Raw genomic sequence first — 26,214 nt, 5'->3', positions numbered from 1 at the left:
TATCTAAGGGAACTAGCTTCAAGAACAAGTAGAAACTGAAAACTTGATCAATATACTGATTTTGTTTCAAAATAATCCAGTGGGGAAAAGGAGTAAATGGAAGTAGAGATAAAACAAGATTGGCCACATGTTGATGATTCCAATAGCTGGGTGGCAGGTACCTGCTAATTCATTATATTATTCTCTCTACTTCTGCATATCTTTGAAAATTCCCATAGGAAAATTTCATATATACCAACAATTTGATCAATAACCACTACAGACAAGTTTCACAGAAGACATCCTATTTGTTATGGGGGAAAACTGAGCATCTCTGCTCATCCAAAATTCCTAAAGAGTTCAGAACACACTGAGGCTGTGAACATTTTCTCACCTGTCCCCACTTCTCTCACAGATCTGTTGCCAGAGCCCATGATCTTGATCCTTCAAAGAATGGTACAATGAATGCAAGTTATTCACTGAGGCTCCTTACCTGTGTTATTTACCAAAGCGGGGAAGAAACTCAAAACCTCCCTTGGGGAAAATACTGAAAAGTAAATTCTATCTTCTGTTGCCCAATAAGGAAGGAGTGTGTGGTAATGATGATGAGAAGCGGATCAATGGGAGTCGGGGATTAATTCTGTTCCCAGTAGCACTGTAAGGTCACTGGACAACCTTGAACAAATCCCATAATCTCTGGAAGCTCCTCCTTTCTAAAGGCAGGGACATATTACATATGGAAACAGCACTTGTAAATGCTTGTTTTGGCAGCATAAGAAAAGTTCAAAAGACAGGTTCTTTCCCATGTGTCTCATCAGTGTGACATCTCAGGAATGGTTATTCACAAATAAGCATACAGCAGATTGTAAGGTTGGAGCCACTCTTGATCTCTGCACAGCTGTGGTTCAAGAAAGAGGTTTTCTTAGAGGCCTTCTACCCCAGAAACTGAACTCACAACTGGCAGGAAGTATTGGGTCTGAGCTGAGGCAGATCGGAGTAGTCTGCGTTTCTATGAGGATGACCTAAAAAAGCAGCCAGCATTCTCTGACTTCGAGGCGGGGAGGCTTGATAGCTAATGAGTCTGGGTCCAGAAGAAACAGTGCAGACAAGGCGATCTAGAAAAGTTAAAAGCAACCCAGAAAACAGGTAAAATAAAAACATAACAAAAATAGCACAGCAGAGCAAGGCAAAATAAAACAAACACTTCATAATTATTTTAAATGACAAGGGTACTGATTATACAAATGATCCACACAGAAGTGTGTGTTCCCCAAAAAGTGAAAAGAAAAATACAAAATACTGTTCACAATACACAAATGTACTCAGGAGCAGGCTTGCAATAATAAAAGTAGAGAATTCACAAAGCTACAGTAATCAAAACAACATGGTACCAGCATAAGGATAATAAGTATATATATCAATGGAATAGAACTGAGAGTCCAGAAATAAATCCATACATCTATGAATAATTGATTTTCCACAAGGTGCCAAGACCATTCAATGGGGAAAAGATAGTCTTTCAACAAATGGTGCTGGGACAGCTGGATAGACATATGCAAAATATGACACCAACAGGACAAGCAACCAAAGGAAAAAAAAAAACTAGATTTCATCAAAATTAAAAACTTTTATGTGTCAAAGGACTATCAAGAAAGTGAAAACAGGGGTGCCTGGCTGTCTCAGTTGATGGATGGAGCTTGGGACTCTTGATCTTGGGGTTATGAGTTCGAGTCCCATGTTGGGTACAGAGATTACGTAAAAATAAAATCTTTTTTAAAAAGGGGGGGCGGAGTGCCTGGATGGCTCAGTCGGTTGGGCATCTGCTTTTGGCTTTGGTCATGACCCCAAGATCCTGGGATCGAGCCTGCATTGGGCTCCCTGCTCAGCAGGGAGCCTGCTTCTCCCTCTCCCTCTGCCCCTCCCCCTGCTTGTGCGCTCTCTCTCTCTCTCTCTAATAAATAAATAAATAAATCTTTTTAAAAAATAGATTTTTGGGGCGCCTGGGTGGCTCAGTCGTTAGGCATCTGCCTTCGGCTCAGGTCATGATCCCAGGGTCCTGGGATCGGGCCCCGCATCGGGCTCCCTGCTGGGGGGGAAGCCTACTTCTCCCTCTCCCACTCCCCCTGCTTGTGTTCTCTCTCTCGCTGTATCTCTGTCAAATAAATAAATAAATAATCTTTAAAAAATTGTTTTTAAAAATAAATAAAACTTAAAAGGGGCGCCTGGGTGGCTCAGTTGGTTGAGCATCCAATTCTTGATCTTGGCTCAGGTCATGATCTCAGGGTCCCGGTATCGAGTTCTGTGTTGAGCTCTTCATTCAGTGGGGAGTCTGCTTGAGATTCTCTCTCTCCCTCTCCCTCTCCCTCTCCCCTTGCTCACACAGTCTCTCTCTCCCTCTCTCTCAAATAAATAAATAAATAAATCTGTATAAAAATTTTTTTTAAGTGAAAGCATAACCCATAGATTGGGAGAAAATATCTCATATATTTGATAAAAATCTATCCAGAATATATAAAGAACTTTTACAACTCAAAAATAAAGAAGACAGGGCGCCTGGGTGGCTCCATTGGTGGAGCGACTGCCTTCAGCTCAGGTCATGATCCTGGAGTCCCGGAATCGAGTCCCACATCGGGCTCCCTGCTCAGCAGGGCGTCTGCTTCTCCCTCTGACCCTCCCCCCTCTCATGTGCTCTCTCTCTCTCTCATTCTCTCTCTCTCAAATGAATAAATAAAATCTTTAAAAAAAAAACATTTAAAAAAAAAAAAAACAAGACAACCCAATTTAAAGACAGGCAAACGACTGTAATAAACATTTCTTCAAAGAAGATAAATGGCCAGCAAGACATGGAAAGACGCTCAACATCTTGTTATTAGTTATTAGGAAAACGCAAATCAGCACCTTTAGCAGGCCGGGAAGGCAGGGGTTTGGCTCTGGCAACTGGGCTGCGATGTGGTTCGAGATCCTGCCCGGGATCGGCGTCATGGCCGTGTGCTTGGTCATCCCCGGCATAGCCACAGCGCACATCCACAGGTTCAGTAACAGCGGCAAGGAAAAAAGGGTTGCCTATTATCCATTATCAGTGGAATTTGATGCAAAGAGATAGGCGGGTCTCTGGGGTTAATTGTTACTATTGTCAAAGGGTTTGGAGAATATCAATTAAGGAAGCATTTTCCTGATTGATGAAAAATAACTCAGTCATACTCATCTACCCCTTTTAGGAGGTTATGCAGTGTATTAATGTAGTGCATAATAAAAACAACAAAAAAAGTAAAAAAAAAAAATGCACATCAAAACCACAATAAGATACCATTTTACCCCACTAGGATGACAATAATAAAATAAGGGGGGGAGGTGAATGGGAATAACAAGTGTTAGCAAGGATATGGAGAAATTTTAACACTCCCACATTGCTGGTGAGAACATAGAGGTGCAGTCACGGTGGACTGGCAGTTCCTCAAAAAGTTAAACACAGAATTACCCAGCAATTCCACTCCTGGGTATATACCCCAAAGAACTTAAAACAATTATCGAACAAGAACCTGTACGTGAATGTTCATAGCAGCATTATTCATAATAGCCAAATGTGGAAAAAACCACCAACTGATGAATGGATAAATAAAATGTGGTGTACCCATACAAGGGATATTATTCAGCCATAAAAAGGAATGAAATACTGATACATGTTGGGGCACCTGGGTGGCTCAGTCGGTTAAGCGGCTGCCTTCGGCTCAGGTCATGATCCCAGGGTCCTGGGATCGAGCCCCACGTCAGGCTCCCTGCTCGGTGGAGAGTCTGCTTCTCCCTCTCCCTCTGCCTGCCTCTCTGCCTACTTGTGCTCTCTATCTCTCTGTCAAATAAATAAATAAAATCTTTAAAAAAAAAAAAAAAGAAGAAATACTGATACATGTTGCAACACAGATGAATCTCAAAAACATTACTTCTAGTAAAAGAAGCCAGACACAAAAGGTCAAATGTAGTATGATTCCATTGATATGAAATGTCCAGAATAGGCAAATCCCTAGAAACAGAAAGTAGATCAAGGCTGGGGAGAGGAGAGGATAGAGAGTGATTGCTAACAGATAGTAGGTTTCTTTTTGGAGTAATGAAAATGTTCTGGAATTAAGATGGTGATGATGGTTGTACGACCTTGTTAATATACTAAAAACTGCTCAAATGTAGCTGTAAATTGAATTTTATAGTATGTGAATTATAGCTCAATTTTAACAAGTGGAGCATTCATAAGTTTTTTTGTTAAATTTTCTTAAGTTCATTACATTTTTTTAAAGAGATTTTATTTATTTATTTGAGAGTGAGAATGAGCTGGGGCGGGGAAGAGCTAAGGGAGAGGCACGGGGAGAAGCAGACTCCCCGCTGAGCAGGGAGCCCAACGATCATGACCTTAGCTGAAAGCAGACACTTAACTGACTGAGCCACCCAGGCGCCCCTAAATGTGTTTTAAATGTGTCTTTGGTCTTAATGATGCAGGGACATACTGAAATCTGAAGGCTTGGGTCCCTCTCTCTTTGCAACTCATTTGTCATCCTCATTGCCCATCTCATCCCTGATCCACAGCTGCATACCAAACCCCTAGACATTACCAGAACACAGACTGCCAAGGTCTTTCATTCTCCAGCACCTGTGCTCAGGCTTCTTCTTCTGCCTGGACACTCACGCCCACGGTCTACCTCATTCAATCCTATCTTGTCTTTCAATACCTAACACAAATGTCACTGGTGCCTTGAAGCTCCTCCAACTTTGCCCTACCCCAGCTCAGAAAATGTACTTTCTCTGTACCTCTCTCTGTATGTTCCTCTACAGTGGCATTTCTTATACTCTATTGTAATGGTTTAGTGCCATGTTGGTCTCTTTTCCTCCCCCTTCCCTCTTCACCTCAGACAAGGACCCTAAGGAGGTGCAACTTTCCTATTCCATTTCTACCACCAGTGCAGTGCTTAGAACAGAACAGGAAGGGAAGAAACCAACACTGACTGAATGCCTAATAAGTGCAGAGTATATAAACATTAATCTTCACAACCATCCTGTAAAGTATATATTACCATCCCCATTTTACAGATGAGTAGACAGGTTCAGAAAGGTTGAGTATCTTTCCCAAGATCATTCAATTTATTTAAAAAGGTTTTATTTATTTATTCGACAGAGAGAGACACAGCGAGAGAGGGAACATAAGCAGGGGGAGTGGGGGAGGGAGAAGCAGGCTCCCCACTGAGCAGGGAGCCCGATGTGGGGCTCAATCCCAGACCCTGGGATCATGACCTGAGCCGAAGGCAGATGCCTAAAGACTGAGCCACCCAGGTGCCCCAAGATCATTCAATTTAAGTGATGGAGTAGAGGGGCTGAGATCAGAACTGGACTTATGTGCAAATCGAGGGTTCTCCCCATCAGTACAGTGAGGCAGTTTTTATTTTTTATTTTTTTTTAAGATTTTATTTATTTATTTGAGAGAGAGAGAGAGCACAAGAGGGGGGAGCGGGAGAGGGAGAAGCAGACTCCCTGCTGAGCAGGGAGCCCGATGCGGGACTCGATCCAGGGACTCCAGGATCATGACCTGAGCCGAAGGCAGTTGCTTAACCAACTGAGCCACCCAGGCGCCCTGGTGAGGCAGTTTTTAGCACAGGCTCTGGGACCAGACTGCCTGGGTACATGTCCTTGGCTCTTCCACTAACTATCCTTTGCTTTAGGCAAACTATTTAGCCTATGATCATTTCTTCATTTACAAAATGAGGATTATAATTGTGCTTGCACATAGGGTTTTTATGAAGAATAGATGAGATAGTATATATATAAAAATACTCATGGGGCATCTGCGTGGCTCAGGTGGTTAAGCATCTGCCTTCAGCTCAGGTAATGATGCCAGGGTTCTGTGATTGAGCCCACACTGGGATCCCTGCTCAGTGGGGAGTCTGCTTCTCCGTCTCCCTCTGCCTCTCCCCCCACTTGTGCTCTCTCTCGCTCACTCTCTCTCAAATAAATAAATAAAATCTTAATAAAAAACACTTAGAGCAGTATCTGGCACATACTAAATGTTCAATAAATGTTAGTTATGATGCTTTTGTTACTGTCCCGTGTTGAGCTACTGTTTGGTAAATATTGGATGGCTGGATAAAATGTACATCATTCTAGGCAGAGATTACTGGATTGTCCAATTCACTGGCAAGTGAGAACTATAGTCTCTTAGGAATCCAGAGAGGAGGGACACCTGGGTGGCTCAGGCCATTGGGCATCTGCCTTCGGCTCAGGTTGTGATCCCAAGGTCCTGGGATCAAATCCTACATTGGGCGGGGGAGTCTTCTTCTCCCTCTCCCTCTCCCTCTGTGCTTCCCCCCACCCCAAATATATAGAATCTTAAAAAGAAAGGAATCCAGAGATGAGATGTTAAATCTCTAATAAGTAAAAATACTAATGTGATAACACTTTGACCTTTTTAAGACTCTTTGAGCTGATAATGGCTATAAAAGAGAGGAAACCAAGTATTTTCAACTCCATTTCCAGATAATTTGAACTTGCTTAAACTATCCAGCATAACAGGAGCAAAATCAGAGATTCAGCTAGGCTCTAGCTTCTGATCCTACATGGTGGCAGTAACAACAAGAACAACAACATTAATAATAATAGCAGAAGTTCTTAATATGTGAGGTATTTAATTTAATGTTTATTGGAGCAGATTTCCCTACTATATCCAAGAGAGCAGAAGCTCAGAGCAAAAAGCATGTTACTGGCCTGATGGCAGAGCTATTCTAGGAATGGGAGGCTTTCTCATAAATCTGACGACTTATGAAGGTGACAAAAGGTTAGACCACTCAGTGTTGGAGAGGACAAGATCCTAGAAAGTGGAAATGTTCCACCACTGCCTGGGTATCAACAACCTGGCTGCAACTGGGCAGCATTTCTATTTCTAATGTCAGGATAATAAGGAAGTTGCTGCCAATACTGCATAAAACTCAAGACACTTAGCAGTGACGGCTGACTTCCAACTGAGCCATTAAGGTAAATGTAAAAGAAAGCTCCAGGTAGAAATATCATTAGGAACTCAGAGAACACACTGAGTGTTTGAAGCTGGTACTTAACCTTCTATTTTTGAACTCAGGGTCTTGCCATGCTGGGACCAATCTGAGTCCACTTATGACACCCCCTCATGCCTATAATACTGCTCATTTCTGTTATCTGGGCTTCACAGAGGTAATTAGGGCAGCAATCTCTTACGGCTGCCTCAGAGTACTAAGATGTGATTTCTCCTGTCCTTGCATTTCCTTCCAGCCACAATCGTTCTATGATCTTGTTTGGGATTCCTTTTTTTCTTTTCTCCATTTCACTGTAACAAAGTCTGAAGAATACATAGCATATATTAGTATTCCCTGACATACAAATCCTTTAAAGGATCTCTCTTGAGAGGAGATGGGATGGAGCCAACCATGAGAAAAGACAGGTCAAGAAAGTTTTGAAGAGAATAGTTCATGTGACAGTGCAAAATGACAGATACACCCAGGAGGGAACTGAGATAGATAATAAAAGGAAAAGCAATGCCTGACACAGAAGATACTCAAGAGCTGTTTGGGGACTGAGAGAATAAATAGTAACAGGAGAATGAAATACCAGGATTCTAAAGGTGGAACAGACGTATTTTCCCAGCTACCTTGTTATTCCCAGACCCAGCATATATTCAATAGATCAACATCTTATTTACATATTGTTTATGTAAATACAAATGCTAACTACAACCCTGAATGATAAATTAAAAGTAATTCATGGCAAACACCACAGTCCAGGGCTTGGCACAGCTGAAATACACAGATGAACTTTTTTTTTTTACATTTTGAAGACAGAGCGAAGATCAGGACAAAAGTGTTGCCTTCCTAAAGTTAACCCATAGAGCCTACGCCACATGACTGCCTAGACTAGGCCTAGTATTCAGCCAAGGTTGATCGCTCCAGCTCCAAACTCAGGACTTTCCTGCTCCCTCTCCCTGACAGCTTAGAACTCCTGGGCTCCATCTCTGAGCAACTCTGTTTATTGCAAGTGCTCTTGATAAGCAATGTAGTCAGGATATGAGGCGTGGCTTCTCACTTCCGCTCTGAGACCCATTTCCCACCCACAAGCACCTGCCTTCATGGAGGTCACACATTTTCATTATGCTCATGAATTCTAAGGCTAGATCCAGAGCTCCTTTGTGCATTCTTCCCAGCCTGCTTTCGTTCTGGTACCTGCTTAGTTCATCCCCACTCACCTGCATCTTACTCTGATTTTTCTGTCCATTAGTCCCATATCAAATTGCTTGCTGGGCATTTCTACATGCATATGTCAAATTCAAAACCACTGAGGCCAAATCCATTATTTATCCCCAAATCAGCTCCCCTTCTTCTTTTTTTTTTTTTAATTTTATTTATTTATTTGCGAGAGAGAATGAGATAGAGAGAGCATGAGAGGGGGGAGGGTCAGAGGGAGAAGCAGACCCCCTGCTGAGCAGGGAGCCCGATGCGGGACTCGATCCCAGGACTCCAGGATCATGACCTGAGCCGAAGGCAGTCGCTTAACCAACTGAGCCACCCAGGCGCCCTCAGCTCCCCTTCTCAACCTCCCTGGCATGGCTATGGATCAAATAGAATGGATGCACAACCACTAAGAAATCTACCTGCCAGTAGGCCAAATCAGTGTATTGGGTCCAATGTCAGCCTTGCCCATAATCCTTCCAGCCACTTCCAGTCCTACTCAGCTAAACTTCCTTAGGCAGTTGTCCATTCTCACATTCTCCCTTCATCATCTCCTTTTCCTTTCATAATCCATACATTTAGCTCCCCCGAACCACCCCCTCAACCAAAATTCCTCCTGATAAAGTCACTAGTGGCTTTCTTGTTGCTAAAAGCAATTGATTCTTTTTAGCTCTTATCTTAAGTGACCCTCTAGTAGCATTTAACAATGTTGACCACTCCCTCCTTCCTACAACACTCTTCCTTTAGCTTCTCTAACACCACACTCTCCTGATTGCAATCCACCCATCTTTGACTGCTTTTTCTCAGCCTCCCCCAAACCTGCTTTTCCTCTTGTTCCTTATCTCAATGAATGGCACCACCATCTTCTAAGCCTCCAAACCAGAAACCAATTTCCTTGGCTTCTCCTACTTGCTCCTGACATCCCTTGGTCACGGAGTCTTACTTATTCTTCTTCCTAGTTTGCCTCTCTTCAGCCTCATTACCTATATTTGTAGAGCACTTACTATGTGCCGGGCAGGAGTGTTCTAAGTGCTTTAATCCTCACAGCAAACCTCTAAGGTAAATTTTATTATCATCTCCAAATTTCAGATTAGGAAGAGACCTAGGATGGTTAAGTAACTTGCATAATGTCACCTAGCTATTAAGCAGCAGAGCAGGATTCAAACCCAGGTGGCCTGACTTAATTCTGGGTCCAGGTCCACTATTCCCTTTTACCTGCATTAGTCCAACAGCCTCCTTGCTGGTCTTCCATCTTTCTGTCTTGGCTTCTTCTAATCCTCTACCCTGCAGCCTGAGTGATTTTGCTAAAACATGTCACTCTCTTGCTTAAAACTTTTACTGATTCCTCACTGCCTTCAGGATAAAGTCTACACTCAGGAACCTCCATAATCTGGTCAGCAAGTATACACCTCTTTGGCTGCATGTTTTTTGGCCTCATTTTAATCACCACCTTGAATGCCCCACTAGCATAGTGATAGCCTACGTTTCCAGGCTTCTGCACATTGTCTGACCTGCCAAGAACACTAACTCCTTCCCCATTCAGATTTTACTTTTTCTGATAAGCCTTTTCTAACCTCCTAAAACTAGGCCATAAGCACCCCCTGTGCATTCCCACGGCCCCCAGTACTAATCTCCACTGTAGCATTCATTTTACTGTAGTTTTGCCTACTACTATCTGCTCTATCACAAAATAATGAGCTTCTTGAGAACAAGGACCTTGCAGAGTTCACTGTTGTATCCTCAGAACTCAGCTTATTGCCTGCCTGGTATGCAGTGGATGTTTAATAATCACTGAATCAATAAGCCTTTATTGTCTGCATCACACTGTTTAACACCTACTTATAAATGCCGTATAATATTTTCATTTTCATATGTTAGCTTGATCTTTATAACCAGATTCTAGGTTCCTGGAAGATAGCAAATATACTGAGTACTTCAAAGTTAGAGGTTGCTGACACAAAGACTGATACAGTTAATATTTATTCAGGGCTGAGTGAACATCAACAATCCAATGGTGTAGGTACTATTTTTATCTCTCTCAACCTCCATTTGAGGAAACTGAGTCATAGAGAATTCAGTAGCTTCCCTAAGATGATATAGCTAGTAAATGAGAGCTGGGATTTGAGTTCTGATACTGGTACCTGTATTCTTAACCACAGCAAGAACAGGCTGAGGAAACTGAGAATTACAGATGCTAAGTAATTTACCCAAGACCATACCGTAGTGCTAAGACTGGAACCCAGGTCTTTCTAAAGCCTACACTCTTAATTATTTGGCATACAGCTCCTCTTGCTTTAAATGTCAACACTAAAGCTCATACTGGGTGTTGATAAATTTTAAAAGCTTCAGCTCCGGCTTACTGAGATTGAAGAATATTACATTCCTTTCCCAAAGAGGCATCCTTATAGCTTATTGGGTTAATTTACCTTAAATATCAACAGCCTAGCCTTACAAGCCAATTAAGTTTATATAGTCTCTAGTGTTATCCCTGCAACACTGAAAACTGTGTTTTCCTCAATGTGAAAACCCATGTTTTCTAAGACTGGCCTCTGAGTAAAAATCTACTCTCATTCAGAAATTTATTCTTCCCCTTATTTCTCAAAACCAGTTATGTGATATTCCCAAGTTCTCTGCTTTTGTGGATCCTCAGTTCCTCAGTGTAGAATGTCTTGTTTCTGAAAGTCACCTCTTGGCTGTTTTACTGTTTACTCTTAACAATGATCCACAAGCCCTCTTGGCTGTTTTATTGTTTACCCTTAAAAAATTACTATTCTTGGGCGCCTGGGTGGCTCAGTTGGTTGGGCGACTGCCTTCGGCTCAGGTCATGATCCTGGAGTCCCTGGATGAGTCCCGCATCGGGCTCCCTGCTTGGCGGGGCGCCTGCTTCTCCCTCTGACCCTCCCCCCTCTCGTGCTCTCTCTCTCTCATTCTCTCTCTCAAATAAATAAATCTTTAAAAAAAAAAATTACTATTCTCTGTAGGCTTATTAGACTCTTTGTCTTTATGTGGTACTCTGCTTTTCCCTTTTTATCTCAAACATTTACTAAACACTTAACTGTGTATCAAAATGCAAATAACTGGGCGCCTGGGTGGCTCAGTCGTTAAGCGTCTGCCTTCGGCTCAGGTCATGATCCCAGGGTCCTGGGATCAAATCCCATATAGGGCTCCCTCCTCGAGGGGAAGCCTGCTTCTCCCTCTCCCACTCCCGCTGCTTGTGTTCCTGCTCTCGCTATCTCTGTCTCTGTCAAATAAATAAATAAAATCTTAAAAAAAAAAAATGCAAATAACCTAACTCATTGAAGGCCATACTTTCAAAGAAAATGGTCTTGGGGTTTAGATATTGGAATATTATTTCCTTAACAATCTTCATAAAGTCATCCTCTGCTCAGTTTGCAATTATACACCCAAATATCTTTCAGCAAAATCTCAGCAGCTACTTCTACAACACATTATATGGAGAGAATAGCTGGAGCCAACTCATTAGATATTACTCCAAAGATTTTTACCAACACGTTAGCCCTCTTTTGCTGACAAAAAAGATCCTTAAGTCTTTTAACATCTTTATGGCTTCCTTATCAGAGCTCTTCCACTAACATTCCCTATTATCAAAATGAACTGCCCATCTTCCTTGGGAAATGTTCTAGAGGTTATTTCCTGAGGTAACAGTATGGCTTTGTCTCTCTGGATCAGTAATGATTTAATATAAAATTGAGAGTCAAACATCCCTGAAATATTTAGTAAAATATGAGTATTATATTTCACAACGTTGTCTTCAGGGATATATACAATCCAAAATGAGTATATGAGTAGTGCTGTATCATATTACTATTGTAGTAATATTTCCAGAAGAAATACGGAATTTGGAGTAACTGTAGGCCATGAAATATGGCCATATTACACCAATACATGAAGCAAAGTTCAAAACTAGATTATAAGAAAAACACCAAAACATCATCAATGATGATGAAAGGCACATCTCTGAACTAAATCCAATTTCCTTGAGGAAGGAAGGTACTGAACTTATTATAATAGAATACGCCTTTGAAGGACTGAGAAACAAGCCCGTCATTCTAGAAAAAATCAAATCATGCAGATAAATGTCTTACAGGCAAGAAAAAGCAGAGATGACTAAGCTGAAAAAAATCTTCTCTAGCCTGTCTTATATCTTTTCTAGGTAGTGCTGTTCCTGATAAGACACATGGCACAAAATATGGTTTCCCTGTACATCAAGGTAAGTTACAGAAGATAGCAGTTTTCTGAATAGAAAACTTAGATAATAGCAACAGGTAACGAAGTTTGGGATTCTGAGGAAGAAATACTGGCATCCCTACATGGGCACAGTAAATAATCTGAAAATAGTACAAGTGCTGGCCTATGTATAGCCTGTCTCTATTATAATCAGAGGGGAAAGTATTATAATCTGGCAGAAGTAGCCCTTCAGAGTCTGAGGAGCATTTCATCAGATAATAACTGAACACTCACTGCATACAAAGGCAACAGATTAGATGCTGAGGAAGCAATCCAAAAGAACTCCCTGCTACTCTGAAATTAAAAACTGCATTCTCATTTTCTCAAGCCTATATAATTTATGTAATGAAACAAAATGTACATCATATTTCTCTTGCAGTGGTGTAAGAGTATTTAGGACCCTCAAGGAAAATTGTGCAAAGAACCCTTCCCCTTCAGCCTTCTGCCTGTATAAATATCCTAATTCCCTGAAAATAATGTAAGCTTTCTTTAAATAATGAAGTATACCCCATTACTCTCTCCCTGACCATTTCACTTTGTTTTTCATAACACTTAAGACCACCTGACACTTTACATATTTATCATTTATCTTTCCCAACTAGAATATAAGCTTCATAAGGGCAGAGATTTCAAGTATTTTTTTTTTTTTTAAGATTTTTAAATTTATTTGACACAGAGAGAGAGAGCACACAAGCAAGGGGAGTGGCAGGCAGAGACAGAGGGAGAAGCAGACTCCCCACTGAGCAGGGAGCATGATGCCGGACTCGATCCCAGGACCCTGGGATCATGACCTTAGCAGACGAAGGCAGATGCTTAACTGACTGAGCCACCGAGGTATCCCTTCTTCACAGATACATTCTCAGTATCCAGAACTATATCTAGTATGTAGTAAGTTCTCAAAAAAATTGTAAAATTAATAAAAGTGTTTAAAAAAGACCCCTGAATACTATATTAGAATTATTAAATTACTAAATTTTGGCATATCTGTGTATATGTATATGTGAGTAAATTTACAGATTCTGTGTAATATCCAGCATAGGTCAAGTCCAGGAGTCAGGGGATCAGAAGCTTTTGTGGGGAGACAGAAGCATGATCACATAAACAAAGCAACACATCTTATTAAATGGACTGAAGGAATCAAACACAGTCAGCAAACTTCTGTAAAAGTAAACTAAATTTATCTCTGTCCTTTCCATGTCTGAAATCTGACTGTAGTAAATTCAAATTCACTTCAGATTGGTTGGATTGACATTAGCTTTCTTCCTTGATAAAGCTTTTGAAATTTAGTGCTAAGTTTTTTTCTTCTCCCTAAATTACTGCCTAAAGATACAAGCCCTCAGATCGAAACAGTTTCCTATTTCTATTTTGAGATTTGCCTGAGTCACAAGGTAGTGGAGAATCACTCTGTTCTGTCTCTCCATTTACTGAGGCTGCCTGGGAACTCAAACTGTCAGCCAAACAGGAAGAGGACCCTTCTGCCTAACTCCAAAAGGCCTAAGTCATATGAATGTGGTGAGGTTTAATGATGGATATAAATCACTGCGAATGGATTTCTCCACAGGGTGGAGAAAAAAAGCAAACATTTGACTTTATTTCCTCTATATGAATTCAGGGCTGGTAGAAAGGGTAGACTATTAAATATAGCTGAGCAAACGTCCCAATGTTTGCATAACATGTGTTTTCAACTAAAGAGACCCCTTCTGTATTCCTACTATATATGACACCCCCAAAACCCAAATATAAACAAAGTAAAGTGACTGATCTGATCCTGGCAAAGTTATACTGTTTAAAAAAAAAAAAAAAGCCAGTGTTCATAAAAACGTATAAACCATAAAGGCCCTTTTTCTTTTTCAGAAATGGATATAAAGTGTTCCTTCCACCTGGATACTCTTATTTGAGCCCCCTATGTGGTCTTGAGTTCCTCCTGCTTGTGTAATTAGCATGTCCTAAGCTGTTCTGCCTTTGGGACTATAATTTCAAACCTTCCTCCACACAATGATGCCTCCTGACAGAGTTACTCTTTCTGTACTCACACAAATGGAAACAGAAGAGATGAAAGCCCTGGGGATGCAGTCAGTGTAGGTCTCAAACTGATCCTCTGCTAAGCACAACCTGAACTTCTCAGCCTCTCTCTTCTCTGGGCGGAGATCCTCTCTTGGCTTAGTGATCTCGCGTGGCATAGGAGGCTTAGGACCCAGGGGGCGCCTTTCAGCCGAAAAACACCTCGCTGCAGCAAGCTAGCTGGGAAGCTCCCAGCTCTAAAGAGAGGCTGTTTACCAGAAGAGCATAACAAGGGCAGGTCTGACTGCAAGGCTGGGACTGGGAGGCAGAGCCGACGCTAAGGGGACCCCGGCTGGACACTGGTTGGTCAATCACCTGCAAGATGAAGGAGGTGAGGATGCTCTTAGCCTGGGTGCAAACATTCCTCATCAGCAACATGCTCCTAGCAGAAGCCTATGGATCTGGAGGTGAGATTACAATCTTTCCTTCCTGCAGCAACTTAATGAAGTAGAAAGGGTAAAGCTGTTTCCCAAGCATGGCCAGGCTAGACAGGAAGATCACTGGAAATGAAGCTTTTAGCTGGTTTCTCTTGTCCCATGAAGGCTTTTTTTTTCTTTTCCCTTTTTTCCCCTTCTTCTTCTTCCTCCTTTCCCTGTCAGGGGCTTGCAGCTCCATATTTGCCATTAAGAACAAAGGCAAGTAGCCACTTTCTCTGTCCTTTTCCTTGCCTGTGGCTCATGAGTGGATGGAATTTGGGATTCATCTCCCCTACTCCCTAAGCCCTGTTCTTTTCAGGGGCTTTGCATGGTGTGGTTAGGGCACAGGCCCTCCTTCCCCAGGCTCTCCTGCTGAGGGGAGTGGGAGATTGGAGTCACATCCAAGCAGGGATGAGGCAGGTTCCCTCCGTTTGAGGCTCTCTTTTGCCTGACTGAATCAAGGCTTTTGTAGAATTCTCTTGGGTGGGAGTGTTGCCAGTGCAAATGTGGCCATATCCGTGAAAGGAATACCCCGGCTTATGTAACATGGAATTACAAGACAAGGATGACCGAACCAAAACTCCCAACATCTCCAAAAAGGTACCCGAACCCAGGCGTCCCCCACACACTCCTCCAAAGTGGCCACAAGTTCCGGAGTAACAACCCCTTGCACTTGTGCAGTGCTTTCCGGCTTACAAAAAGAACAGCAAAGCTTATTCTCTGAGCGCTGAGGGCCGGGCACCAGAGGGGCTTTAGACGCGCTTTCTCTTCCTTCTTTTTCCGGGCCTCACAACAACCCTTCAAGGCAGCAGGGGTTTTCCACATGAGGTCAGGGAGGCCCAGCCGGGCCCAGGGCCGCCCAAGCGGGGTAGGCCCGGCTCCCCTGCCGGCCACTCAGTGTCGGGGGGGCTCCTCTTCCTCACAGACTGCTTCTGGGACAACGGCCACCTGTACCGGGCGGACCAGCCCTCCCCAGCCCCGGGCCTGCGCTGCCTCAACTGGCTGGAGGCGCAGAGCGGCCTGGCGTCTGCCCCCGAGTCGGGTGAGTGTCTGCCCCCGGCGGCGGGCGGGCGGCGGCCGCGGTCTGGGTCCTGGCCCCGTCCCATGGCGCCTTCTCTCCCCTCCCAGACGCCGGCAACCATAGCTACTGCCGGAACCCGGACCAGGACCCACGCGGGCCCTGGTGCTACGTCAGCGGCGACGCCGGCGCTCCCGAGAAGTGGCCTTGCGAGGACGTGCGCTGCCCAGGTACCCTCCCGGACTCCGAGGACCGGAGGACCCCGAAACCCCCACACCCAGGGAGGCCTGGGAGCGGCCGCGACACCCGCAGCGCACGTGCGTCCGCGCGTCGCCGGCTGGCCCCGCCCCGCCCCCGCGCCGTCCGATTGGCCAGGGCTGTCTCCAGGCCTCAGGGCCCAAAGCCCATTGGCTGCTGCCGCCTCTCCGAGTGAGCTCATCCTCCGCGAGCGCCTTGTAAACAACTGTGGGAGGCGAGGCCGCACCTCTTGGCCGCGCGCTCCGAGTGGTGCGCAGCCTGTGGGAGCTCACGGGGCTCGAATCCCGGCCCCACGCCCTTAGCGAGTCCCTTAGCGAGTCCCTTAGCGTCTAGTGGCCATTTGTGGAGCGTCTGCTGTGTGTTAGGCACTCTACTCACAGTGACCCTGGAAAGAAGCTATTTGGGAGATCTGAACCTCAGAGAAGTTCAGCGACATATTGAAGGCAATGGCAGGGTCCAGATTTGAATCTAAGTTTCTTACGATCCAGAGCGAAGGCTAGTTGCTCCCGAGGCGGCGAGACCTTTCTCTGAAATTAGATTAAATGGGATGTGTAACGCATATAACATAGGGATTGGCAAACTGTGGATTCATGGATTGTTTCCTAGCGCAGAGGGGGCCTCTTCCCTTGGAGAAGAGGGCAACTGAGCCGGGCCTTGGAAGATGGCAAGAATTTGAACAGATAAAGACATGGGAGGCAGGAGGGGCTCCTTCTTACGTTCTTCCTCTCACATTTGCCTTGTCCCAGCTGTAGCATGGCCCCCTCAGACCTGGTCTTGCCCCTGGGGCAAGGATGGATTTCAGTGTGTATAGGCATCCTAAGGTGAACTCCCTTCCCTTTACCTCCTCCAACACTCCAGGCCAGTTTCAGCTGTGGAATTCACTCTAATGAGACATATTTTACACTTTACCTCCAGAGACCACTTCCCGGTCCCCTCCAACCTCCACAACAGAAACTGAGGAGGCGTCTGAAGTGCCAAGTGGAGATGAGGTGCAGGTGTTCGCTCCTGCCAATGCCCTGCCTGCCCGGAGTGAGGCAGCAGCAGTGCAGCCAGTGATTGGGATCAGCCAGCGGGTGCGGGTGAACTCCAAGGAGAAAAAAGACCTGGGAACCCTTGGTATGACTGCCGCAACCCCTCCTTGTGCAAATCATCAAGAAATATTTTCTGATCATCTGGGGTGAGGCTAATGGGACCTTGTGTCCTTTCCTTGGCAGGCTATGTGCTGGGCATTACCATGATGGTCATCATCATCGCCATCGGAGCTGGCATCGTCTTGGGCTATACCTACAAGAGGTCAGTAGCTTCTCTTCTGGGCTCTCTGAGAGGAGGGGAAGAAGGTACATAAAGTCGAATCCGACTTCTTTGTGGCATACATACCCAAAAAGGAAGTGAAGTATTGAAAGAGGAGAACTAGCTTAACATGTACAGACTTGGTTCTAGTCTTTACCAGGTGACCTTGGACACACCCTTTCCTTTGGTGCCTTTACTCCTCACCCAAAAGCCTTGTGAGGTAGGAGTTCTTGTTTCACACTTTACAGATGAGGATGCTTTCATCAGAGAGGTGAAGTGACTTGCCCAAGGTCACAGTGCCTGGGAGTGGCAAAACTTAGATTCAAACCCAGCTCTTTTGATACCAGATTCTGTGCTGTCTAATCCAACATGCCTGGTATGGAAGTGAGTGGTGCTGCAGAAATCAGGCTGGACACTCATTGCAGGGTCCCAGAGATTGCATTCTTTCTGTGAGTGATAAAATTCTACTAGAGGGGCACCTGGGTGGCTCAGTTGGTTAAGCATCCAACTTGATTTCAGCTCAGGTCATGATCTCAGGGTTGTGAGATTGAGCCTCACTGGGTGTGGAGCCTGCTTAAGATTCTTTCTCTCCCTCCGCCCCTCCCCCTTTTATAAAATACATAAAAATAAAATAAAATCCTACTAGAAAAGGTTCCTAGTCACTCCTTTTGCATTTGGGGCTTGAATTCCCTCGACCATAAGCAGTGGGATCTCCTTCAGAACAGGAGGAAAAAATGAGTTGGAGGACTTGGAACCTGTTTGCTACTCATCACCACATATGAGAAAGCCAAAGAAGCTCCTGGGAAACTCAGGGACCTGACCTGTGGCTGGAACAACAGGAGGAGAAATGCTTATTTTGAGAGGCCCCCTGAAATATCATATGGAAAAAGCTCTCAAAGTCCATGATGGGTGCATGATGATAAGACAGAGTTGCATTAATTTGTACAGCATTGGCTGGTTCTGGGAAAATTATTTGTCATTCTGGGCAATATCAGGGGATTTGAATTCTAGCCCTGAGTGCTTGTGATATTTCTCTTCTATGGTCTGAGAAGGTTTTCTGAAAGAGGAGTGACAAGGTGGCTTGCATTTTCTAGCGGTAAGGGCTATGTCTGAGTTCACAGCCTCGGTGGGTCACCCAGCATTAAATAAACCTAGCATGTCCTTAGAGATTGTGTAGTTAGCCTCCTCATTTTACAGATGAAAAAGGGGAAGTGTTGGCTAAGAATAACAACAGCAGCAGCAAAAGTGAACATTTACCATATGCCAGACCCTGCTTCAAGCAATTTGCATGCTTCAACTCAGTTTTTAATCACCCTTAGGAGGTAAATGTTATTATCCCCAGTTTACACATTAGGAAACAGACAAGAGAGGATTTGTACCTTGCTTAAGGTCACACACCTAGCATTTTGGTGGAGCCAAGTCTTAAGTTTTCCCATGAACTAGCTATCTGTGTGATTTGGGGCAAGTTGCTTCTGTTTTCTACTGCAGAGCTTAGCTCAGTGTGTAGCACATGGTAAGTGGTCAGTAAATGATAGCTGTTTTTTTTGTGTTTTTTTTTTTTCTGTAAAATGTGAGTCCTGTACTAGCACTCTCTCAGCCCTTGTTCCCTATCTGATTTTCTGTGATTCAGGAAGCAGAGGTTCAGAGAGAGCCAAGTATTGACCCAAGAGGGTCTCCTGTCTTCCATTCCGAGGCTGTTACCCTCAGTGGGATGGTTAACATGGCAGGTCCAGGGATACCTGCTTGTTCATTTCTGTGAGTTAAAGGAAATGATGTGGTAGTCCTGGCCTACAATTCATAATCAGACCCAAACCTGTTGGCTGAGTTGAGCCCTTGAAATATTTCCTCCTTCCTCAGCCACTGTATAGCAGTTGGCTCTTCTCCAATCTTGTGACAGTTTCCAGGCCTCCAGGTGCTTGAACTGACTAAACGTTCTTAATTCTAAGCTCAGCTCTTGTGCCCAATAAGGAATCCAGGCCTTTTTTTCTTCTAAATTTGCTTCTCTAGGCTGTCATAGGACTGCCCTGAGGCCTAGAATTTACTGTCCTATGAACTCAGGGCAAGGCACCAAGTCACCAGACTCCCTGTCACTAACCACCGGACCACCCCTTTCCTCAGCAAAAGTGCTCTGAGAACAGACTATAACAGGAAACCACATGTGGGCTAGAGGCAAGCTCTCAGCTCCCATCTCTCTCCAAAGTCAGAGAACAGAGTGTCCTGGAAAGAGCTGTTGAGTGTAGGTTCTGCCGTTCCTCTGCACTTCGGTTTCTTGACTGTTGAATGGGGATATATCCCCCTCCATACACCCATACCCACCCACCCAAGATTATCATAAGTATTAAATATAAGCAGAACACCATTCCGGTTAGATAATCATAATAGCAGCCAACATTTATTGCATGCTTTTTAAATAAATAGGGCCTTACTGAATGCTCTTCCTGATGATCTGGCCCAAGCCTCATGACCACACTTACAAGGTTCACTTTTTACACCATTTTACAGTAAGCTGCTGAGACCTAGAAGAATTAAGTGCCATGTCTAAGCTACACAGCCAGTAAGAGGTGTCCAAGGATTATCAGTATCTCCCAAAAGCCCAGCAAGGCTCAGCAGCATCATGCAAATTTGCTTTGAATTGCAAAGGACAGTAGGAAACATGGAAACTTTGAAAATAAAATAGCTGGGTCTGGAAGTCAAAAGAATCAGGATATAATTTTGCAACTGCTGCCAATTCTGGGTGTGACACTAGACAAGTAATTTACTTGCTCTGGTTTCCTCAGAGTTTCCTCATCTGTAAAAAGTGTAAAGGCAGGAGGTTAGATGTGATGATCCTCTCAGCTCTAATGTTTCCTAAAAAGGCAATATTACCTGCTGGTGGCTGTAGACGGTACTGGGTTCAAATCCCAGCTCTGCTATTTGCTTAAATAAATGATTTAACCTCTCTGCATCTGCCTTCCCATCTCTGAAACAGGGATCCTAATAGACACCATATAGGTTTGTTGTGAGGATGAAATTAGACAGTGTAGTTGGGCATAGGGTTTGTGTTCATAGTCTTAGCTGCCTTGAGGAACTTTTCCTGAGCAGCAGTATGGCATAGCACTACTTCCAACTGGGAAAATCATTAGAGAATAATTGGAAGTAACCTTTGTTGCCTGAAGGAAGTCTGGGGTGTTTCCATCACTCCAAAGAGGATGTCAGAGGCAGGCAGCAGCTCCATTCACACCTGCTGACGCTGGCCAGCCCAGGTCCAGATCATGGCTCTGGAGCAGTCATGGATGGAATTACTGTAACCCTTGAACTCTGCAAAGGACCGTGAGGCTAATAGGATGGAGCTTTCCCCTGGCTGGGAAGGGCGAGCAGGAACCAGGCTTCCGCTCAGGGGAGTAGGGCCGCAGGTGGGGATGGGTGAGGGCGGGTGAGGGCTCAGCCTATCGGGTCTTTGTCATGGTTGTCTAGGCTACGGGGTTCAGCCAGCCAGTCTGCAGCTCCCCGTCCCTGCCCCAAGCACAGTGTCTGTGCTATCCGGAGGGAGCGTTTATTTTCTGATAAAAAGGCAAGGGAAAAACTGTAAGTCAACACTACTCCACCCCCTTAGGAGAGGAGCTGAGTCAGTGAATAAGCCTTTTGTTCCTTCTTGGCTGCCAGACAACAGTCTGCCCCCCCCCCCCCCCCCCCCCAAGGCAGTAGGAAGAGGCTGAGCTGCTTGATGGTCAATGCGGCAGGCCTGGTGGCCTCTCTCAGATCTTGAAAGGAGCTGGGGACAGCCTCTGCATCTCCAGCACTCCTAGGCACCAATAACAGGAGGCCCATGGGGTTGGGTGTGTTTGAGGCTTCTAAATGGATGAGACTATAATCCAGATGAATCCCAGCACCTCCTTCCTTTACCCTTGGCTGTTCTTCCAGTCCTCTTCTGCTCCATTAATATGAATTGATTTTTTTTCCCCTAAAGACTTGTTTACAATGTAGCCTGACCATTATCAACAGCTGGCCACAGCCAGACGCTGGGTAAAGAAGGTAGCTGAGGAAGGCAGGACAACTCCAAAGCCTCAGTTTCTTCATCTATAAAAAGTGGATAGGGGCACCTGGGTGGCTCAGTCGGTTAGGCGTCTGCCTTCGGCTCAGGTCATGATCCCAGGGTCCTGGGATCGAGCCCCGCATCGGGCTTCCTGCTCAGAGGAGAGCCTGCTTCTCCCTCTCTCTCTGCCTGCTGCTCTGCCTACTTGTGCTCGCTCTGTCAAATAAATAAATAAAATCTTAAAAAAAAAAAAAAAGTGGATAATACTATCTTGCAGAATTGGCGTGGAGGAGGTACATATATAAAGGGTGTGGTATCCAGTAGGTGCATGGGTAGCTCTTTTCATCGTGGATAATGGGCAGGTCATTTCCTGGCATCTTAGTACATACTCAGGATCTATGAATTCTCGCTTTCCTTCTTCCTCCAGCCCCTTAGATTTTGAAATTCAGGCCTTGGCAAAGGACACTTGCATACTCCACCTCTTTTGTTAATCGCCTTTTGGCCTTCTGCTGGCTTGGGGCTCCCTTAATAAAATTAAATCCAGACCTTCCAAGTTTTTCCTTACATGGGCAACCTTGAAGAATCTGGCTTTTTGTTTTATTATGGAAGGAGGTGTTTCCTTCTGTGGTGGCAGCTGTAACTGATGAGCAGTGCCCAAGGGCAAAATGAATCTTAGGCTGAGTGGGGATACACTTGGGCCAGACAGCCATCTTCCCATGTCCCTCCATTTCCTTTTGGGGTGCTCTGGGAGTTATTCTGCTGCAGGAGTTGGCGGTATCAGAGGCTAATGATAAGGATGGGGCAAGCGCCTTAGGCGTGCACATGTAGAAACTCAGTCACCCAGGGTGACTCAGGGAGATGAGCTCACAAATTTGCCTTCCGTGACCTTACAGTGAAAAATAGGGAATCAGAGCACATCTCATGTGAGGAATCTTACAGCATGTCAGGGGCCCTGGAGGTTATCAAGCCCAAGTCCTTGTTTTACAAATGGTAAAATTAAGGTCCAGAAAGGAGGGGAGCTGCTGAGGTCACATAAACAATAATTGCCTTGGCAGGTCAGTAGGAGTTTCCTTGGGAAACCAGATTAAGAAAACATTGCTTGGTGAGTCAAGTCATATTCAGGGCAAATCATAATAACCTCCTCTGTGAGTTTTACAGCAGTTCTGCTGTTTTCAGAATGCATTCACATTCATTATCTTATTTTGAGGCAGATATTATCCCCATTTCACAGATGAGGAAACCAAGGCTCAGCAAGGCTGTGTTTCGCCAGGTGTCACTCAGCCAAGGCTGAGCTGGTACTAGAATGCAATAGAACTGGTTGATTTAAAGATAGTTCTGAGGCACCTGTGCAGACTCCATCCCCTCCAGGCCCTGCTGTTTTCTCAATATCCTTCAGTCTCTGGAAGTTTGTCATTGTACCTCATATGATGGATGTGTAATCCATCTGATCTCAGCTATCTCCCTGCGGTCTGAAGTAGGCCTGTGTTGTTTCACCAAGTCATCGATCAGCTGCTGGTTTCAAGGCCTCTTTGGGGTGGGCTCCTTCTAGGAAGATTTCCTCTGACAGTTGAGCCCATGTAGCTAGTTGTGACTTCAGAGTATGCTGATTTGGGTCCTGGGTTTTGGTTCTGGTGTGTAGTATGCTAGGCACTCACCAAACTCTGGCCTGCAACAGGCATGGTCCAGGCCAGTAGGAAGGGCCCTACATGTGCAGCCAGAAGACTGGGTTTGAGTCCCTGTACCACCATTTCTTTGGGGTGACACTGATCAGGTCAGAACTTCTCTAAGTATCAGCTGGAGTCCAACAGACTTGGGTTTGAGCCCATTATGTTATTGGCAGTTCCTTCACTTCTCTGAGCTAGTTCTTCATCTGTAAAATGAATGATAAGACCTAATTCCTAGGAACGGTTCAGCCAAGAATGAAGTGAGATAATGTACACAAAGTTCTTAGCATGGAGTGAGCACTCCATTTGAGTAAAATGGGGCAACACCAGGGCCTGATTGGGTCACCGAGCACCATGAGAATTCGAAGGATGTTTGAACATGGAGGGATCTGATGGTCGTTGTCTCATTGTTTCCATTGACCAGAGCAGCCCTCAGTCCCTTTTGCCCCCTGTATGGGCTGGGGACAGTCCTTGTTTCCAGCCAGCACTCACACCTTCCAAGGACTTTAGAATAAGAGAGAGCTGTCTTAGAATAGGTAAGTTTTCTGCACAACTTTATGGGTTAGGACTGAGATGGTTCTCTGGGTCTCTTGGAGCCCTTGGCTGAAAGAACAAAACCGTATCTTGCTTTCAGTCACACTATCTTCACTGAGCCTGTCTGCAGCTGTGGTGAGGTTCATGCTACTATACACTAGTTTAACAGATGAGGAAGCAGAGACCAGAGGTGTAGGAGCTTCTTGTTAAGGCAGTCTGGCAGAATGGAAATCTCATACATCAGCCACTGATTCGCTCTGACCATGCTTAGCCCTCGCCCCTGCCTGGGTGCAGCAATGCTATTTAATGAGCAAAGCCATGCAGGAGGCACAGCCTGAATGCTTCCTTCTTTTCTTGCCAGGGGGAAGGACCTGAAAGAGCAGCATGACCAGCAAGTGTGTGAGAGGGAGATGCAGCGAATTACCCTGCCCTTGTCTGCTTTCACCAACCCTACCTGTGAGATCGTGGATGAGAAGACTATTGTGGTCCACACCAACCAGACTCCAGTGGACCTTCAGGAGGGCAGTACCCCCCTCATGGGTCAGGCGGGCACTCCTGGGGCATGAGCCACCAATAATGGGCAGGAGCCCATGCAGATACTGGTGCAGGACAGCCTACCCTCCTACAGTTGGGAGGATCTACACTTTTTGTTGTGGTTAAAACCCTCCCTCAACTTTTTTTTTTTTTTTTGTGAATTCTAAAACAGAAACAGGTGTGCTGAGGGCGCGGCTGGGTAGGGTCCTACCAATGCTCCTCCTCCATCCCCTGGAGCAGGATTTTGCCTGTGGATGGAGACAGTGGCAGCCCCCACTGCAGTGCTGCTGACAAGGGCTTCCAAACATTGCCTGTGCCCTGGAGCTGAACCAGGGACAGACAAGGAGCTCCCCCAGGCTCCTCTGTGCTTTATTATCTAAGATGGCCTCGGTCTCCGCCCTTCCGTTTGTTCTCTGTGGGCTTGAGTGGCGCATACTGTTATCCATAGTTCAGGTCAAGCGGTCAAGAGGCAGTATTTAAAAAATACAGTTTTTAAAATAGTTGGGATGGAACTCCCTACTGACCTCTGAGAACCAGAAATGAGTTCGTACAAAAGTCAAAACTGTGGGTTGAGAATGGGATCTAGGCTAGGGGCTCCTGGGGGTGCTCCAGCTTGCTGGCGGTGATGTGCCTTGATAACCATGGGCTGGCCCGGGGCCCAGGGACTCTTTCTATTTCAAAAAGAAAGGAAGAATCGCACTGAACATTCCACTTGGGAAGAGGGTAGAGAAGGATCCGCAGCCGCTTTAGGCCACAGGACCTGAGGGAGGCCTGGGGTACCCTAGACAGTCTCTGTTCAGGGTGGACAATGACCTCTTTTTGTTTTTCAGGGGTAAGACAAGAGCCAACTAACCTACGGGAATTACACTGTGGGGCCTTGTGAGCTGCTTCTGAGAGGTTAACTCAGAAACTAAGCTCAGAGTCAAGGTAATAAAGTGCTTCAGGGCTTGAGTTTGCAGGTGGCTCTGTGGCCTCCAGGCCAGTGCACCCCTAACTTGTAAAACAATCAACCATTGGAAGGGACCTTAGGGTTCCTCAAGCCTTTTGGACAGAGGGGCCCACAGGGGGAAAGTGATGCCCAAGGTCATACAGCAAGCTACTGGCATGGCCAAGAGGAGAGTAACATTTCTCCACAGCACTGTGACACACTGAGCTAATGGCTCAGCAGGGCCTCCAAGCCCTGATGTCACACTTGGAGGCCTTAGCAGTGCTCCCTATCCAGAGCTTCCTTCCCAAAGCCCTTCCACTGTCCCACATGGGAGAGGGGGGTCAGTAGGGCCCATTCTCTTCAGCAGACTATTCCTGGGAGTGGTTTGCTGAGGGGACCTAGGCCTCATGGGTCCCCTGGTGTTAGTGATACTGAAGAACAGTACATTACTGGTTTCTACTTTTCTATAAAAGCATTTCTCTGTGTACATGTTTTATATACCTCATTCTGATACCTGCATATAAAGTGCAGGAAATTGCTCTGCATTTGACTTGTATAAATTAAAAAAACAAAAAACAAAAAACCCAAAACTCTGTATTGCCAAGTTTTTATGGGGTGCCAGGACACTCCTCCCCTAAGTTGATTGGTTTTTGGTTACCTTGTCCACACCTGTGTGGCAAGCGCTGGCTGTCATTAACCCTGGCCCTGTAACTGGGAGGCAGCAACAACTGGTGGGTAGCTGCTGCCCCTGCCTTCTGTCTTCACTAGGAATCATTCAGGTTGACGCTGTAGGAAAGATGGGTATGCTGGCCTCCCCACAGGCAGTTTGGTCACTGCAAATCTTCTCCCCCCTCAGCATTCTTCCCGAGGTGGAGGTAGTTAAAATGAACATGCAGGCAGCCCTGCGCAGGTGCTGGAGACAGAAGTGATGGGTGGTGGTGCTGCTGCAGCAGCCAAAGGAAGGGATGGGTGTGCAGAGGGGGATGGGTCCTTGGGCTGCAGGGAGCAGCTCTAGGTAGAGGAAGGCCCCTGTGGGGGTGACCCCTA

The 26,214-nt window shown here is 45.3% G+C and overlaps 1 protein-coding gene, 1 long non-coding RNA gene and 1 pseudogene across 3 annotated transcripts in view; 2 read left to right on the top strand and 1 right to left on the bottom strand.

Annotated features, from left to right (window-relative positions):
* Positions 1-14,675, bottom strand: part of LOC118018672 — a 35,501-nt gene extending 20,826 nt beyond the window's left edge. The window contains exon 1 of the long non-coding RNA XR_004681452.1: positions 14,486-14,675. This is a non-coding gene — a long non-coding RNA (uncharacterized LOC118018672). The remainder of the gene's footprint in view (positions 1-14,485) is intronic.
* LOC118018671 lies at positions 2,927-3,139 on the top strand (annotated as a pseudogene).
* A 65-nt stretch (positions 14,676-14,740) lies between the features above and the next one.
* PIK3IP1 (phosphoinositide-3-kinase interacting protein 1) lies at positions 14,741-25,735 on the top strand. 2 transcript variants are annotated; one of them, XM_035017412.1, is made up of 6 exons: positions 14,741-14,920; positions 15,855-15,971; positions 16,058-16,177; positions 17,121-17,321; positions 17,420-17,498; positions 24,067-25,735. In XM_035017412.1, the coding sequence occupies exons 1-6, from the start codon at positions 14,836-14,838 to the stop codon at positions 24,269-24,271; spliced, it is 807 nt and encodes a 268-aa protein (XP_034873303.1). In that variant the 5' UTR covers positions 14,741-14,835; the 3' UTR covers positions 24,272-25,735. The 2 variants fall into 2 exon arrangements, with proteins under 2 accessions (XP_034873303.1, XP_034873304.1); XM_035017413.1 differs by lacking the exon at positions 24,067-25,735 and adding an exon at positions 18,216-20,704.
* The last annotated feature ends 479 nt before the right edge of the window (positions 25,736-26,214 follow it).

Source organism: Mirounga leonina, unplaced genomic scaffold (genome assembly GCF_011800145.1).
Source record: "Mirounga leonina isolate KUSES-001 unplaced genomic scaffold, KU_Mleo_1.0 Mir_171, whole genome shotgun sequence".
Lineage (NCBI taxonomy): Eukaryota > Metazoa > Chordata > Mammalia > Carnivora > Phocidae > Mirounga > Mirounga leonina.
Note: the sequence above shows the minus strand (reverse complement) of the source record. Positions and strands in the feature narration are given on the sequence as shown.